The sequence below is a fragment of the Rosa rugosa genome, chromosome 5, assembly GCF_958449725.1.
Source record: "Rosa rugosa chromosome 5, drRosRugo1.1, whole genome shotgun sequence".
Taxonomy (NCBI): domain Eukaryota; kingdom Viridiplantae; phylum Streptophyta; class Magnoliopsida; order Rosales; family Rosaceae; genus Rosa; species Rosa rugosa.
This window is the reverse complement of record NC_084824.1, coordinates 47709514-47725019: the sequence shown is the minus strand read 5'-3', so window position 1 is coordinate 47725019 and position 15506 is coordinate 47709514. Positions and strand designations below refer to the sequence as shown.

Sequence of the window (15506 nt, the reverse complement as noted above, 5' to 3'; positions counted from 1 at the left end):
GCTAGACTTGGTAACAATGGTTTGAATAATTCCTCATTTCATTGATAACTGACTGGTTAGTGTTAACAAAAGTGGGGATGTACCCGTTGGGTAGCTTCCCTTAGCTAAATATTGAACAAAAATTTAGCTAAGTCAAGATGCTCCTGGGTAGTGACGACTATTTGTAGTAATACCGAAGGTGTTCGGTATTCCAAGGGTGGGTCGTAGTGACGCCATCCTTGTCCATTAAGTAGAAGGTGCCTGGGCTAACGACTTCTACTATTTTATATGGACCTTCCCAAGTTGGGCGGAGTTTTGTTGGTGCTGGAATGACTTCCTTCATTACCCAGTCCCCCAGTTGGAGGTTGCGGGCCTTGACTCTGGCGTTGTAGAAACGCGAAACTCGTTGTTTGTTTTGCAGGTTTAGCAAATGGGCCTTGTGTCGTTTTTCCTCTAGGAGGTCCAAATCCAGGTTGATGCCATTGCCGTTGGTCTCTGGGTGGTAGCATTCGACCCGAGCGGTGGGTTGAGCCACCTCGACAGGCAGAACGGCCTCAGTTCCGAACGTCATACAAAAGGGGGTTTCACCAGTGGCGGAGGATGGAGTCGTTCTGATGGCCCATAGCACTTCTGGAAGCTTTTCCGCCCACAGGCCCTTGGCAGTGTCGAGTTTCTTTTTTAGCAGCTTCTTGATTATCTTGTTTGCCGCTTCGACCTGGCCGTTGGTTTGGGGGTGGGCGACCGAGGCAAAGCTCATCCTGGTGCCCAGATTGGCGGTGAATGAAATGAGCTCCTCATTGTTGAACTGTGTGCCGTTGTCTGTAATGATTGTGTGTGGGACACCATAGCGGCAGTAAATGTTTTTCCAGAGGAAGTGAATGACTTTGGCGGTAGTGATGGCCGTCAGTGGTTCTGCCTCTATCCACTTGCTGTTTTAGTCGATAGCGACAATGATGTACTTGAACTGTCCCTTGGCGGTTGGGAATTTTCCCATTAAGTCGAGGCCCCATGTAGAGTGGACCCATGGACCGATGATGACTGAAAGTGGTTCAGCCGGCGCATGCGGGAGATCGGCGAACTGCTGGCACTTGTGGCAAGATCTTGACACCTGCCGGGCGTCCTCACCAAGCGTAGGCCAAAAGTAGCCCTGTCGCAGTGTACGATTGGCCAGGGATCTGGCGCCCGAGTGGTTTCCGTACTCCACGCCGTGGATTCCTGCCAACACGACCTTTCCTTCCTCCGGGGTTAAACAGCGGAGGTTGGGGTGAGTGAACCCCTGTCGGTAAAGCTTGCCATTCTGGATATTGTAGCGGGTTGCTCTCCGCTGGATTTGGCGTGCCTTGACCTTATCCTCTGGTAGTGTGCCGCTGCGCTTGTATGCAGTGATCTCGTCCATCCAGCTGGGGTTGATTTCAATGTTGAAGATTTCCGCTAGGGTTTTCGTGATGCTTGGCTTGTCAAGGCATTCCACCTTTGTGTCCGCTGGACCTTGATGTGGCTGGGCGGTTGCCAGTCTCGCCAGGGAATCAGCCTTGGCGTTCTTTTCCCTGGGGATTTGTGTGATGGTGTGAAAGTTGAACTTTTTGAGCAACGTTTTGACATATCCCAAGTATGCCGCTAACTGCTGGTCCTTTGCCTGGAAGCTGTCGTTGACCTGGTTAACGACTAATTGAGAGTCGCTGAATATGTTGACGCTGTCAGCCCCCGAGTCAATGGCGAGAAGTAGACCGGCGATCAGTGCCTCGTACTCCGCCACATTGTTTGAAGCTTTGAAGTTGAATTTCAACGCGTACTCCGCGTTCAGTCCCCCGGGTCCTGTTAGGATGACTCCGGCGCCGCTGGCCTTGGCGCTGGCGGATCCGTCCACATGTAGGTTCCAATCCGACTGGAGGGGACCTGCCTCCCCGACGGTTACCACTTCCGCTCCAGGTACCATCTCTACACCGGGTTCAGGTTGACGTTCGGTGAGTTCAGCGATGAAGTCCGCCACTGCCTGGCCCTTTATGGCGGTTCTTGGTTTGTATTCTATGTCGAACTCGCTGAGCTCGATGGCCCACTTGCTGAGGCGCCCGGAGTGTTCAGGGTTCTGCATTACTTGTCTCAGTGGTTGATTTGTTACCACATGGATCGTGTGGGCCTGGAAGTACTGGCGGAGGCGCCTGGCGGCAACGATAAGTGCAAGGGCCAGTTGTTCCAAGGGAGGATACCTTGTCTCCGCTCCGTTCATGCCTCTGCCGGCGTAGAAAACCGGGAGCTCATCTTGGCCCTCCTTTCGGACAATTGCGCAACTTACCGCTGATGCAGATACCGCTAGATATATGAATAGGGTTTCTCCTTGGACAGGGACAGAGAGGAGAGGGACTGCCGCCAGATATTCCTTCAGGCCCTGGAACGCCGCCTGACATTCCGGATTCCAGTCGATGACCTTCTTGTGCGTTGTTTTGAGGAGTTTGAAGAATGGGGCACACTTGTCAGTGAGTCGAGAGATGAATCGAGAAAGGGCGGTTAACTTGCCCTGGAGGCATTGGACGTGCACCTTGTACTCTGGGTCCGCCAGGTCAAGGATGGCCTGGACCTTGTCTAGGTTAGCCTCGATGCCCCGCTCACTGACAATGTATCCCAGGAATTTGCTAGCGGTGACTGCAAAGAAACATTTTTTCGGGTTGAGGCGCATACCATAGGCCAAGAGAATGGTTACTATGATCCTGAGGTTTGCCACATGTCCGCCGGCCTTTATGCTCTTAACTAGCATGTCGTCCACGTAGACCTCGATGATTTTTCCCAGATGCTCCGCGAACATGGCGTTCATCAACCGCTGGTAAGTGGCACCGGCGTTCTTCAGACCGAAAGGCATGACATTGTAGCAGTAGAGGCCTTTGTCGGTGGTGAAGGTTGTGCATTCCTGGTCGCTAGGGTGCATTTTGATCTGATTGTATCCGGAGAAAGCATCCATCATGCTGAGGAGCTCATGCCCGGTGGTGGAATCGACCAGCTGATCGATACGGGGTAGCGGGAAACTATCCTTTGGGCATGCCTTGTTGAGGTTTTTGAAGTCAACACACATCCGCCACTTGCCGCTGGGCTTTTTGACCATCACCAAATTCGAGATCCACTGGGGATAGACGACTTGGCGGATGAATCCAATGTCCTGGAGTTTGGCGACCTCTTCTCCGATTGCCCGGTATTTCTCTTCATCGAAGGCCCTCCGCTTCTGCTTGATGGCATAAAAAGAGGGTTTGATGGTCAGTTTATGAGTGATAATCTCAGGGGAGATACCTGGCATGTCCGCATAGGACCATGCGAAGACGGAGGCGTTATGACGTAGGAATTGAATGAGCTCTGCCTCTACTTCTGGATCTAGTTGGGCGCCTATACGGACCGTCCGCTCAGGGTGCTCGTCCGAGATGCAGACAACCTTCAAGGATGTGTCCGGGTTGACCGGCTCCTTCCTTACATATTTCTTCTCCTCATCCCTAGGGTCCTCGAAGATATTTGGTGGCGGTGCCTGGTTTCCTACCGTTAGGACATCATGGCGGCGTGTTGACCGTGCCATAGTCGTTGAATAACACTCGCGTGCCAACTGCTGGCTTCCCCTCATACTGCCTGTGCCGTTAGGTGTGGGGAACTTCAGGAGAAGCATGTACCCGGCGATAATGCACTTAAGCTTGTTGAGCGCCGGTCGTCCGAGGATGGCATTATATGAGCTGAGACAATCAACGATTATAAATTCTGTATGTACCTCCGCCATACACGGACTAGTGCCAATAGTCAACCGCATGTAGTCAGAACCGAGCGGCTGTGTGACGTCACCAGAGAAGCTGAGCAGCGGCTCATGATCCTGGAGCAACTTGTTATTCCGCTTGAGATGGCTGTAGCAACCGCTGAAGATGACGTTGACAGCGGGCCCACTATCTACCAATATTCTCCCCACTGAGAACCTACCAAGGATGACGTCGACCAAGAAGGGGTCATCATGGGGTAGGTGCACCCCGCGCTCTTCCTCCTTAGAGAATGTGATAGGTTCCCAACCAACCTTTGGGATCTTGGCGGATCTCTCGTAACGGATATTGCAGACTTCCTTTGGGTGATTAACGCGTGCGTAACGCTTCCTGGCTCTGTGAGACAAGCCCGTGATTGGAGCACCGTCGTCGATTGTGTTAATGCGGCCCAACGTCTCTACGTTGGCGATCACTGGTGGCGGTTGGCGCACCTTGAACTGTTCCATCTTGCCTTCACGGTACAAGGTCTCAATTGCCGTCTTGAGTGCGTTGCAGCTGTTGGTATTGTGGCCGCTGTCCTCGTGGTATTTGCACCATCTGCCGGTGTTTTTGGGTTTGCCCGTCTTTGGGTATTTTGCTGGAGGAGGTGGCGGGATCTGATCCTTGCACTGATTGTATATTTCCTCGTACGAGGTTGTGAGGACCGTGAACACTGCATACCGTTGAGAAGACTCCGTTTGCCTGTTGCGGTTATCTTCCTGGGTTGGGCGGTTTCCCTTGTGGTATTGATCCTTCTGCCGCTTGTTCTGGTAGTGACCTTGTGGCCATTCCCTCTTCTTGTCAGTTGGTGATGCGGCGGGTGCCTTATTAACGGTTTCATGACTGGAGGTAGGCTGTGTGGCCTTTGCTGGCGTTACCGGTGGCGGTGGGACTTCTCCATATGTAATGAATTCCGCCTGGGCGTGAATGACCGCCTCACTCATGATATGGTCATATGCCGCATTTGGATGATTATAGTTGAGGTGATAGAGGAACGACCCTTTGAGGAGTCCTTGCTTGAAGGCCGCCGATGCCATCGATTTGTCCAGATCGCGGCACTGAGATGCCGCCGCTCGCCACCTTGTGACGAATGCCTTGAGTGACTCATTCTCTCCCTGTTTGACGCTGAACAGCTGACTCGTGTTATGATGTCCGGCGGACAGTAAGATGAACCGGGAGAGGAAGGTATGTGACAGTGCGTTGAATGAGTCGATGGATCCTGGCGGACATTCGAAGAACCAATTCATTGCCTCCCCGTCTAGTGTTTCGCTGAACAAGGGGCACAGAGTGGGGTCGTCAAATCCCTTGTTGTTGGTGACCTTCTTGAAGGTGTCCATGTGGACGAAGGGGTCGGTTGTACCGCTGTAATGCGACATCTTCGGAGTTTTTGCGTACGCAGGCCTGACAGCCTGTAGGATTGCAGCGGTGAAGGGCCCTGGTCTGGACGTGAAAAGTGGACTTTGAGTTGACGGCGCGGCGCTCGACTCCGCCCGGACCAACCTTTGTTCCAACTGCTGCACCTTCTCCAGAATTTGGGCTGTTGCGTCGCCGGCGGGTCCGGCATATGTACTCCGCTGGGTCTGCCTATGCCTTGGCGCAGGCGGACCACCCTCAGTTCTTGCCCTAATTTCCGAGCGGTTGGTGCGTGGTACCGACTCTGCTTCCTGCTCCAACATGAGTTGGGGAATGGGCGGTGGTCCCATCCCTAGTAGTTCAGGGGGGTCCAGCGGGACCTGCATCTGTACAACTGGTTCCGGTCCCAATGTACCAGCGTTGGGATGACTACGCCTCGTACTATGCGAATGCTCGCTTTGTACCGGGTTGGCGGTTCTTTCTAACGTCCTTTTCAGGTCATCAAAACGTGACATCAGCGCAGCCACCTGCTTTTGGGCCTCGGTCTTCTCTCTGCGCTCCTCTTCACGTTCTCTGTTTGCCTTGTGAAGGTCTGCCAGTGCCAACTCGTACATGGCGGCGAGGTCCTGGCCTGGTGGGCGGCTGCTGCCTGGATCCGTCTCACCGCCAGGGTTAGTTGGGGTGTTGAATAGTGCGCGGTTAACACCTACCGCTGGATTGGATGGTTGGGGGATGGCGGACTGGTCTGCCTGCTCATGGGCGTTTCCCCCGCTACCGCTAGTCATGGTAGTTGTGATGGGATGACCTCTTGTTCAAGGATTCCCACAGACGGCGCCAATGTTAATGCTCAAAGTCTGGCGGTAGCCAAACCTTCGTTTAACGCGGGTCCGGCAGGCGGACCGCTACTCTGTATACTTGGTGATTCCTGCTAGCTGTCAAATGAAAGGCAGGGCGTCAGAGGGAGACCGCGTTGGGCGGTCTTCACTTCCGATGCCTAAGTCAGTTGATATATAGGCAGCATAGTAATAAATGAGAGTTAATGCGTAATTTAATGAAGGGAGAAGAGAGGACCTTTTATAGGTGAGGAGAGGTCTGATCTTCTCCTTGTTTTCGATGTGGGACTGAAGTGCTTCAGTTCCCAGTTTCAGTAGCTTCTGATGCCGTCTTGGCAGAGTGCGTGGCGGCGCGTCAGCGGTGATCGTGGGGAACGCTTGTGCTCAGGCCGTGGCCCGCCTGGCTGCCTATCTGTGGGTTACTCCTTTGACGATAGTTGGTACCTCTGGCGGTACGATGAGGGTGTCTGATTATAGCTAATTATGCTTTGCAACGTACATGTAGGTACACCATCAAAGTACAGTATCCAGGGCTGCAAGGAGACTGTGGCTTGATACCGGATAGCGTATTCTGGGATGCGCGCTAAATCTGGCCGAGTTATGGTTACAGCTGCTATCTCTAACTCCTTCACTACGGGGATGTCCAAGGTAGGGTGGTGTGCCAGGAAATCCGCGATAGCCTGTCCCTTTACTGCCTTTTGTGGCACGTACTGTAGCGAGAATTCAGATAAAGCCAACACCCATTTGCCAATGCGGCCTCTCAGAATAGGCCGCGACAGCATGTACTTGACCAAGTCAGTCTGAGCGATGATGCAAGTGGTAAAGGATAACATGTAGTGGCGCAGCTTGCATGCTGAGAAGTACAATGTGAGACACAGCTTTTCCATCGGAGTGTACCTTGTCTCGCAGTCTGTGAGTGTCCTACTAAGATAGAATATGGCATGTTCGACACCATCCTCATCGTCTTGGGCGAGCAGGCTGCCAATGGAAGCCTCAGTTGCTGAAATATATAGTTTTAATGGGAATCCAGCCCTAGGAGGAACGAGCACTGGTGGGCTCGCCAGGTAGGCCTTGATTTTATCAAAAGCCTCTTGGTGTTTATGCTCCCAGACGAACTCGCTCTGGCCCTGTAGCTTCAACAGAGGAGAGAAAGGCTGGATCTTACCTGCAGAGTTAGAGATAAAGCGTCTCAAAAAGTTGATTTTACCGAGCAAACGCTGCAGCTCTTTCTTCGTGCGTGGCGGAGATGCGTTGATGACTGCGCTCGCTTTGTCTTCAGGGACCTCAATTCCCCTCTGATGGACAATGAACCCAAGAAAGTCTCCTGCTTGAACCCCAAAAACGCACTTAGCGGGATTCATTTTAAGCTTGTGCTGTCGCATGCGCTCGAATACTTTCCGGAGATCTGTGATGTGATCTCCTATTTTCTGAGATTTGACAACCACGTCATCAATGTAAACCTCCAAAATCTTTCCAAGAATGTCATGGAAGATTAGGTTCATGGCTCTTTGATAAGTCGCACCAGCGTTCTTCAGTCCAAAAGGCATAACCACATATTCAAAAACGCCCGCGAAACCAGGGCAGCGGAACGCGGTTTTGTGTCTGTCTTCTTCTGCGACCGGAATCTGGTGATATCCTGCAGTGCCGTCCATGAAGGACAATAATTCACGTCGCGCAACGGCGTCGACCAACATATCCGCGACCGGCATGGGGTAGACATCCTTAGGTGTAGCAGTATTAAGGTCTCTATGTCTACGCAGACCCTCATCTTACCATTCTTCTTGCGGGCAGGCACTATGTTAGATAGCCACTGATTGTATTTGGCCACCCTGATAATGCCTGACTTATGCATTTTTTCAACCTCCTCTTTGACGAGGATTTGAGTTTCTGAATTCATTCTTCGCGGTTCTTGCTTCACAGGCCTCTTGTCAGGGAGTGTTGGTAGCTGGTGGCAAACCAAGTCTGGTGACAGGCCGGGCATATCCTCGTACTTTTCCGCAAAGCAGTCTTTGAATTCTAGCAATAAGTCGATAAGCCTCTGTTTCTCGCTAGGCTCTAGGTAAGCGCTGATAGCCACTTCCATGGGCTCATCTGCTGTCCCGAGATTGACTTTCTCGGTAGGGTCTCTGACTTTGGGAGGCGTGTCGTCCAACGCTGCCGGAGCGAGCTGAATCTCCACCTCATCCTCTTGTTCCTGATCAGAGAGTTCTTCTTCAATGATTTCCAAAGTCGCGATTCGCTCATAGGCCTCTTTTTCCACTAGATATGATGATAATCTTTCGTACGAGTGGAGGGCCTCTGTCCCTTCCTCTGGAAGGTCGTAATCCATTAATCGTTTAAGGGTTTAGGCACAGTGTGGCCAGGCCTTTCCAAGCCTTCTTTTGCGAGCGTAAGCCCCCACTGTGCCAGTTCAGAGGCCGTCACCCCTGTGGGGCGGCCTTTGTTATCGAGGCCACTGACTTGCAATGGAGTGATAGGCTCCAAATAGTACCTGGCATCTACATAGTTTGCGGAAACTGGGAACGGACGAGGATCCGCTTTGATCACCTCAGCTTTATCTATCTCCCTGTTCCACATAATAAGTTCCTGATGGAGGGTTGACGGAACACAGTAGCTCCGGTGAATCCAGTCCCTTCCCAGGATAGCGCTGTAGGCCGCATAGCAATCTGTCACAAAGAAAGCATAAAATCCCTCTGCTGGACCTACCTTGATACGCAAGAAAAGTAATCCCAAGGTCTTTGTCACAGTCCCTGCGAAGTTCTTGAGAGTGAGGGACGTTGACTGGATCTTCTCCTTCTTGATTCCAAGCAAGTGCATGGTCCTAGTAGTAATGACATTAACAGCAGCTCCAGTATCAACCATGATCTTGCTAACTTTGGTACCGCCAACGTCCGCCGTGATGTATAAAGGTCTCATGTGCTGGACCATAGCAGGTGTTGGCCTAGTAAAGCTCATGAAGAATTCTTTACTGCTGGCGTCCTCTGTTTCCAGACAGACAATCTCTTCTACCGGTGTTGGGACCGCTGACGTGATCTGCAGAGGCTGTGTATTACATTCCTCAGCTTCTACGCATTCCTGAGCCGCGACCGGTATTGCATACCGCGCTGGGAGCACATAAACCATATTGCAGGACGTGTCTAATTCACCTATGTCGTCCTCCAGGTTGAGCTTGGGTTCGTTGACAGGGATAACCGTGTTGAACTGTTTAGCCAACCTGTCTAGTAAGGATTCCTCAGTGAGGCCTTTTATCTCACACTGCTCATGCTCCTGAACCACGGGAGCGTTTTCAGGAGAAACTGATTTTGGTTCCCTAGCAGAATCTGCCTCTAAGGGAGCAACTACTACACTCTGGACTTTTTTAGGTCTCCACTGTAAAGTGTCGGCAGTCCTATCCTTGCCCCCCAGTCTCTCGAAAACTGAGGATTTGGCTTCCGGTTCATCGCGAAAAACACGGCGCTTGACGTGCGGTCGCCTGGACGGCGAGCTCTCCTTTCTGGCTGGTGGAAGTGTTCTTTCCTTGGTAATTCTGCAAAAAACACTGGGCTCAGAAACCCCTATCGCTGAGCTCGCTTGCTTTCGCAAACTGCGAGGGGCCACTAATGGCTTGGCAGCAAGTGCTTCCATTTCCTTCTGATATTGCTCAGGCGATTTGACCAATTGTGAAGGTTTGATCAGGCCCTGGTCTAAAGCCTCGAGCGCGCGCTTGGCTTCCCCAAACCTGCGCTGCAGTTTTCGCTTTCTGGAAGGGCTTATCTCCACTGCCTTCCCCTTCTCCCTGGTGTACCACTTCCCTTCCTTGATAGTAGCGGTTGAAGCAGGTGGGATGTAGGGTTTTGTCAGAATGTCTTTGTGCTTGTTGGCAGCTTTCGCCTCTGTTTGCTGATCAACCGTAGCTGCCCTCAGCTTCTTAAATAGATTGGAGGTAGGTGACCCCAATTCTTCCTTTTCTCTCGGGCTGGAAGGTTGATAGTTTCGCGATGGCGAGGCCCACTTGATGGGCGGGAGAGAGTCAAAACGAAATGTCTGCTCGACCTCTTCGTGCGACACTTGGATGCCACACTCTTCCTTGCACCGCGAGCATAACACGACGGGCGAGGCCTGACCAAATGGTTTAGCCTTCTTCTGGGCAGGGGCCTCGTTAAGCTCTCCTTCTCTCCCCTTTGTGTTCAAATCCAGGGTTGGTTTCCTCTGGTTTTGCTTGGTCCAGTTCACATCAACCATGTTGATCCCAGTATCAGGAAAAGGGTTTAGGTCAACAAGCGCTGCTGCAGTTACAGGAGCCTCCACTTGAAGACTACCGTTATTGAGCCATACCTGAATCTGGTCTTTGAGCTTCACACAGTTAGCTGTATTATGGTTCCACAAGTTATGGAATTTACAATACTTCTTTCCTTTCAGCTGATCTGGTCGAGGGAAAGGTCTAAAGTCGGTCTTCACCATCTTCGCGGCGATCATCTCATCTAGAATCTCGTGTGCCTTGTTGGCATCATATGTATACGCCGCGAACTCAGGTTTAGTGAAGGCCATCGATTTGAGCTTGACAGGTTCCTTGGAGATTTTCAGTTGCTTCAAGGCTGGGTTCTTTCTCCCTGTCAGTTCATAAGCAGCGATGTCGCTCTCATCTTCCTCATCGTCCTCCTGAACCAAATCCTCACTATGATAGTTATAGTAAGGATCATACGTAGCCGGCTGGTAGCTCAGGGCCGCTATGGTGCGATTTTTCCCTGGTACATACGTCCCTCTGGACGCATTCTTCCTGGCATCAGTTTCTCTAAGGAGATGTTCGAAGCTTCCCACCTCTGTGATGAGCTCTCCCATTGACTGAATCATGCTTCCATGCTACTTCTTTCGCTGGCGCGGCTCTAAGCCTTTGATCGCCAACTTGATCAACTCTTTCTCCGGCAGGATCACATTCAGTTTGGCCTTCTGAATCTGGAAGCGCTGAAGGTAGGCCACAGCGGACTCTGTGGCCTGTTGGGCCATCTGGGTGAGAGAAGCCAAGTCTACCTCAGGCTCTGTGGCCCCAAAAGTTTCTCGGAAGAGCTTTTCCATTGCAGGCCAATCTGCCACAGTTCCTGGTCGCAGTTTGGAGAACCACCGAAAGGCAGCCCCTGATAGAGAAGTGCCAAAGATCCTGCACTTGAGGATGTCATCATTCTGGTACTGGCCGCATTGTACCCTGAACCTGGCCAGATGAGTTGCCGCATTCTCGGTATCCTCCCCTGAAAAGGTAGCAAATATGATGTTTTTATAACCCCTGGGGAAAGGCGCGAGCATTATGTGCGGTGGGAAAGGTCCCTCATAGACCCCATCCATCTGGGCCCTAGGGTTAGCCTGTCTGATCATCTCCTCTACCTCATCTCGTCTCACGTATTCTGGACCCGGAGGAGGAGGAGGTGGTATTGCCATTGTATGGCGAAGGCTGCACAGGTATTGCTTGGTTTACAGTCGCTGTCCCTTCTCCTATCTGCACAACGCGGGTTGTAGCTGGTTGTTGAAGAGTCACTGCCGGCATAGGCATCTCTTTTGCCAAAGCTGTTATCTTGATCGGATTACCAGCCTGGTCAATCCCATAATAGCTTCCTGGCAGCTCTTGGTATACATTCTCTGCCCCATCGCTGTCGTACTGAATGAACACAGCGGGGTCGGACGAAGTTTCAACACTTCTCGATGCCTTTTGCTTCTGTCTGGCAGTCTGTCCACCTGACGGTGTGGTTTTTTCCTTACTGCCGCCAATAACCAGAGCTCGTTCCTTATCTCTCAATTGCGTGGTAGCAACGGTCGCGGCAGGTGTAGCGGCAGGTGTAGCGGTACTGCTGCTACCCTTGTCCCGCTGATTTGGCGGCACATATTTACCTGAACCAGATGGTTGGCCCAGGGAACCAAGGATAGCGTTAGGATCTCCTAACGTCTTATTCAACACTTCTTTAGCTTGGTTCAACTCAGCTCTTTGCATGGCCACCTCGGTTGCGAGAGTTGCTCCATCTTTGCGAATACCTGCCATATCTGATGCTGTTTGCTTGGTATGATTCGCCAGAGCATCAATGATCTTTTTCTGCTGCTGACTCTGGGCATCTGCGATGCTTATAGCTTGAGCTTTTAATGCATTCTCAGTTTGCGACATCAGTTGCTCAGTTTCCATAGCTTGTTGGGAAATACGCTGGTTTATTTCGCGTAAGATTCTATATGTTCTCGCGTTCTCCCTTTTCAGATCAGCAGCCATCTTCTTGCGATGGTTTTCAATGTTTTCTGAGATGATCGCGCATGCAACCTCGACGGTCGCTCCCTCTGGAATAGGCTTCTCAACGAAATCCTCTGATTCCTCACTCTCCACCGTATTGGAGACAGGGGTAGCGACAGGCTCACTGGCCTGATTAGTGATGACAGTTTGACCCTCAGTAGCGGTCGAGTGACTCTCTCCCTGTTCAGTTGACATATCGGAGAATTGGGGACCAAGAGAGAATCGTTGACTTACTTGTTCTTCTGACAGACCACGACAATCCGCGCGAGGATGCGATTTGTAACTGGAGGTCTTGTGTTTTGAGCAGTTAGCGTAGCCCTTTTTGTAAGGGTTTTCGCTTGACTTCCCAATGGCTAACGTTCACGAAGAGACACTTAGTTGGTCCCACTGGGCGTGCCAAAATGTTTGGCTCCAAAACCAGTTGGCTTGCAAACTGTCTCTTTTGAGCGAGTGATTGCGCAGGCGTGCCAGCACCGCGGGGTGCAGTCGTTGGGGTAGTCCCTTGACCTGACTTCTTCTTCAAGCGCTGTGGACGAGGAGAGCACCAACCTCGTCACAGGGTTCTTTTCTAGCCTTTCGGAAAAGGACTTTTGCCTTACGGATAAGGACTTTGGTTGTGATCTCTTGAGTTCACCGAATCGATACTTAGTATTGTAGACTAAGCAGAGCAATCACTGGGAAGTTTGGAGAAAGCACGGGTTGCGCTAAAGCGTGACTTTAGCTTCGCTGGGTTGCGAGGGCGTTACCCTTGCTTCGCTGACAGTAACGGTGGCGGTTGCGCTCGCAGTCGGCTCGCTGGGAGACTGGGACTGGAAGTACGGTCGCCGGGTTGGTCTGGTGATGCTGACAGTCGGCTCTTGGAGAGACTAGGACTGGCGGGCGGTCACCGGGTTTCAACAAGGTTGAAGGTTTGCTCCGGGGAGGCTTTGTAATCGCTAGGATTGATTGATATGATAGAGAGTCCTTAATTCTTCCTTGAAACCTGGTATATATACCTAGGGTTTTGACTGCTCCTTGTTGTAGAAGGACTATTGATTGAAGTTTCCTAGTCAATCCCTGCTACTTGATTCCAATAAGGTTTCGTTTTCCTCATGGATTCCGGAATGGGCGAAGCTGTAACCCAAATCCCAGTAGGCTTATTTTTGGGCCGCAGGTATCGGCCCGCTGTGCTAGATCCACTAAAGGATATTGCCAAAATTACTTTTGGGCTCAAACAATTACTAAATTCTAAAGATTTAAAATCTTAAAAAAAAGTCAACAATGTATATCAAATTAACAATATTCCTCACGTACAAAGCAAATAGATAGAACCAAATAGATGATCAATGCTTTTCAAAAACACAGTTAAAAGGGAAACAAAATAAACACCTGGCCAGCCGTGAGATGCTGAATACAATTAGATGAGTTGACTTTTTCTCTCTCGAGGAGAGCAGCGCCGCACACGGGCGTCTAGGGTTTCTTACATCGTGTTGTCGCTCTCGTCCGGTAGCCCGGCGTTGTGCCTGGCCGATTGGCCTAGGTGGGGCGTGTTGGTGTGCTGCCGGACGAGGGACTTTTGCTGGAGCGCTTCTGTTCCTGTTTGGAGAGGCTTGATTGGACTGGTCGAGGCTATGCTCTCGGTGGATGGGTTCATTGTTGCAGATCTGGGTAGGCGGAGCGATCGAGTGCTCCATTCTAGGGGCACTTGCTGGTTTGTGTCTGGGTTGCGATACGGTTTTGGAGATCGGGTGCTGGCCTTTGTTGGTGACGACGTTCGACGGTTCTCTCGGGCTCTGGATGGCGTTGACTGGTGGCTAGCATCTAGTGGCTGGAGGCTGGGCGGCTGCGGTGGCGGGTGTCGCCTTAGTTTCTGCTGATGGAATCCGAGGCCGGTTCATTCTTGGGCCAGGTCAATGTTGGGCCTGCTTTTTAGTCTTTTGTTTAGTTTTATTTTGTTTTGTCAATAAAGCTCTTCCTTGTTGGAGGTTGTAGTGGGCCTCGGCCTTGTTTATGTCATAATCTTTTTGTCGTAACAGTGTGTTCATTCCAGTGGCCAGTATTGATGTACACCAAGATGGTCTTAGGCGGATATACTGGTTTATTGGTTGAATTTTGTTGCTTCAATTTGATTACGACGTAGTAGTCTAGGGAATCTAGCTAGTAGTCATTTTATATGTGCAGTCAGTGCACTACTTGAGCAATGAATGTAATGGGTGATTTTCGGATCCCCTAGCTTGACCTTGTACGGTCGTTATGATCTTTTCGATCACTGGAATATAATCCATTCCCCTAAAAAAAAAAAACACCTGGCCTTAAAAACAAAAAAAGAAGCATACGCAACCACAGTTCTGATTAATGATTCTTCTATAATTGCTAAATTTTAAATATTTAAAATCTTAAAAAAAAGTCAACAATGTATATCAAATTAACATTATTCCTCACGTACAAAGCAAATAGATAGAACCAAATAGATGATCAATGCTTTCCAAAAACCCAGCTAAAAAGGAAACAAAATAAACACCTGGCCTTAAAAACCAAAAAAGAAGCATACGCAACCAGAGTTTTGATTTATGATCCTTCTACATTTCTAGTTCAAGTGTTCAACAACCCTCTCGGATCATTGACATAACCAGTAGTGCCTGCACATGCAATGCTGTGAATGGAAAAGCAAGAGATATCTATCTTTCTTATTGTCTGATTTGATCCGGAAAGTTCTATCCGTTGACACAGACAATAATTTATCAGGATTTTTGTTCTACTCAATGTCTGTGTGTACTTTTCATTCATTTCAATTATTGAAGAACAAGTTTAGCCACCAGGTGTATATGCTAATAAAACAGACATGTGTTTGTCACGAATTCTTCGTTGTTGTGGGTTCTAACGCGGGATTCCTTGACAGGTTTAGCAAAAGCCAACACAGTCGTCACAACTTCACCAATTCTGACGACTGTTGCTCATGTACAAATCTGAGTATATACAATAATGTAGGCAAAATCGTATCGCAATGGAACTGCATTTAATGCCAATACCTACTTGAGGATGATGAATACTTGAGGATGATGAATAATAGATAGTTAGATATACCCCTGTATGAATGTCTCTAGGTCCTACATAACAACTCATCTCCATCTCCAGAATCCCATTTAGAATGACCATGTGTACATGAATGCCAGTGGGGACTCGAAGTTAAGATAGTAAGTGTGAAATCTAGTAAAAGAAGCAACGTATTTTTAGGATCAAGAAATGGACAAGGGCATGGTTTAAGTCTACAACCTTCGAATAAAAGGAGAACTTGCAAGAAATAGCCACTACTCTAACTGCTGTTTCGAAATTGAGAGTTGCTCAAAATTTTCTACTGCATCT

At 50.1% G+C, this 15506-nt stretch overlaps 1 protein-coding gene across 1 annotated transcript in view; it reads left to right on the top strand.

The window, feature by feature from the left end:
• Window positions 1-15197, top strand: part of LOC133711776 (uncharacterized) — a 47908-nt gene extending 32711 nt beyond the window's left edge. Inside the window, exon 4 of the mRNA XM_062137870.1 lies at window positions 15132-15197. Within this exon, the coding sequence (XP_061993854.1) occupies window positions 15132-15197 (66 nt within the window). The remainder of the gene's footprint in view (window positions 1-15131) is intronic.
• Window positions 15198-15506: the final 309 nt, after the last annotated feature.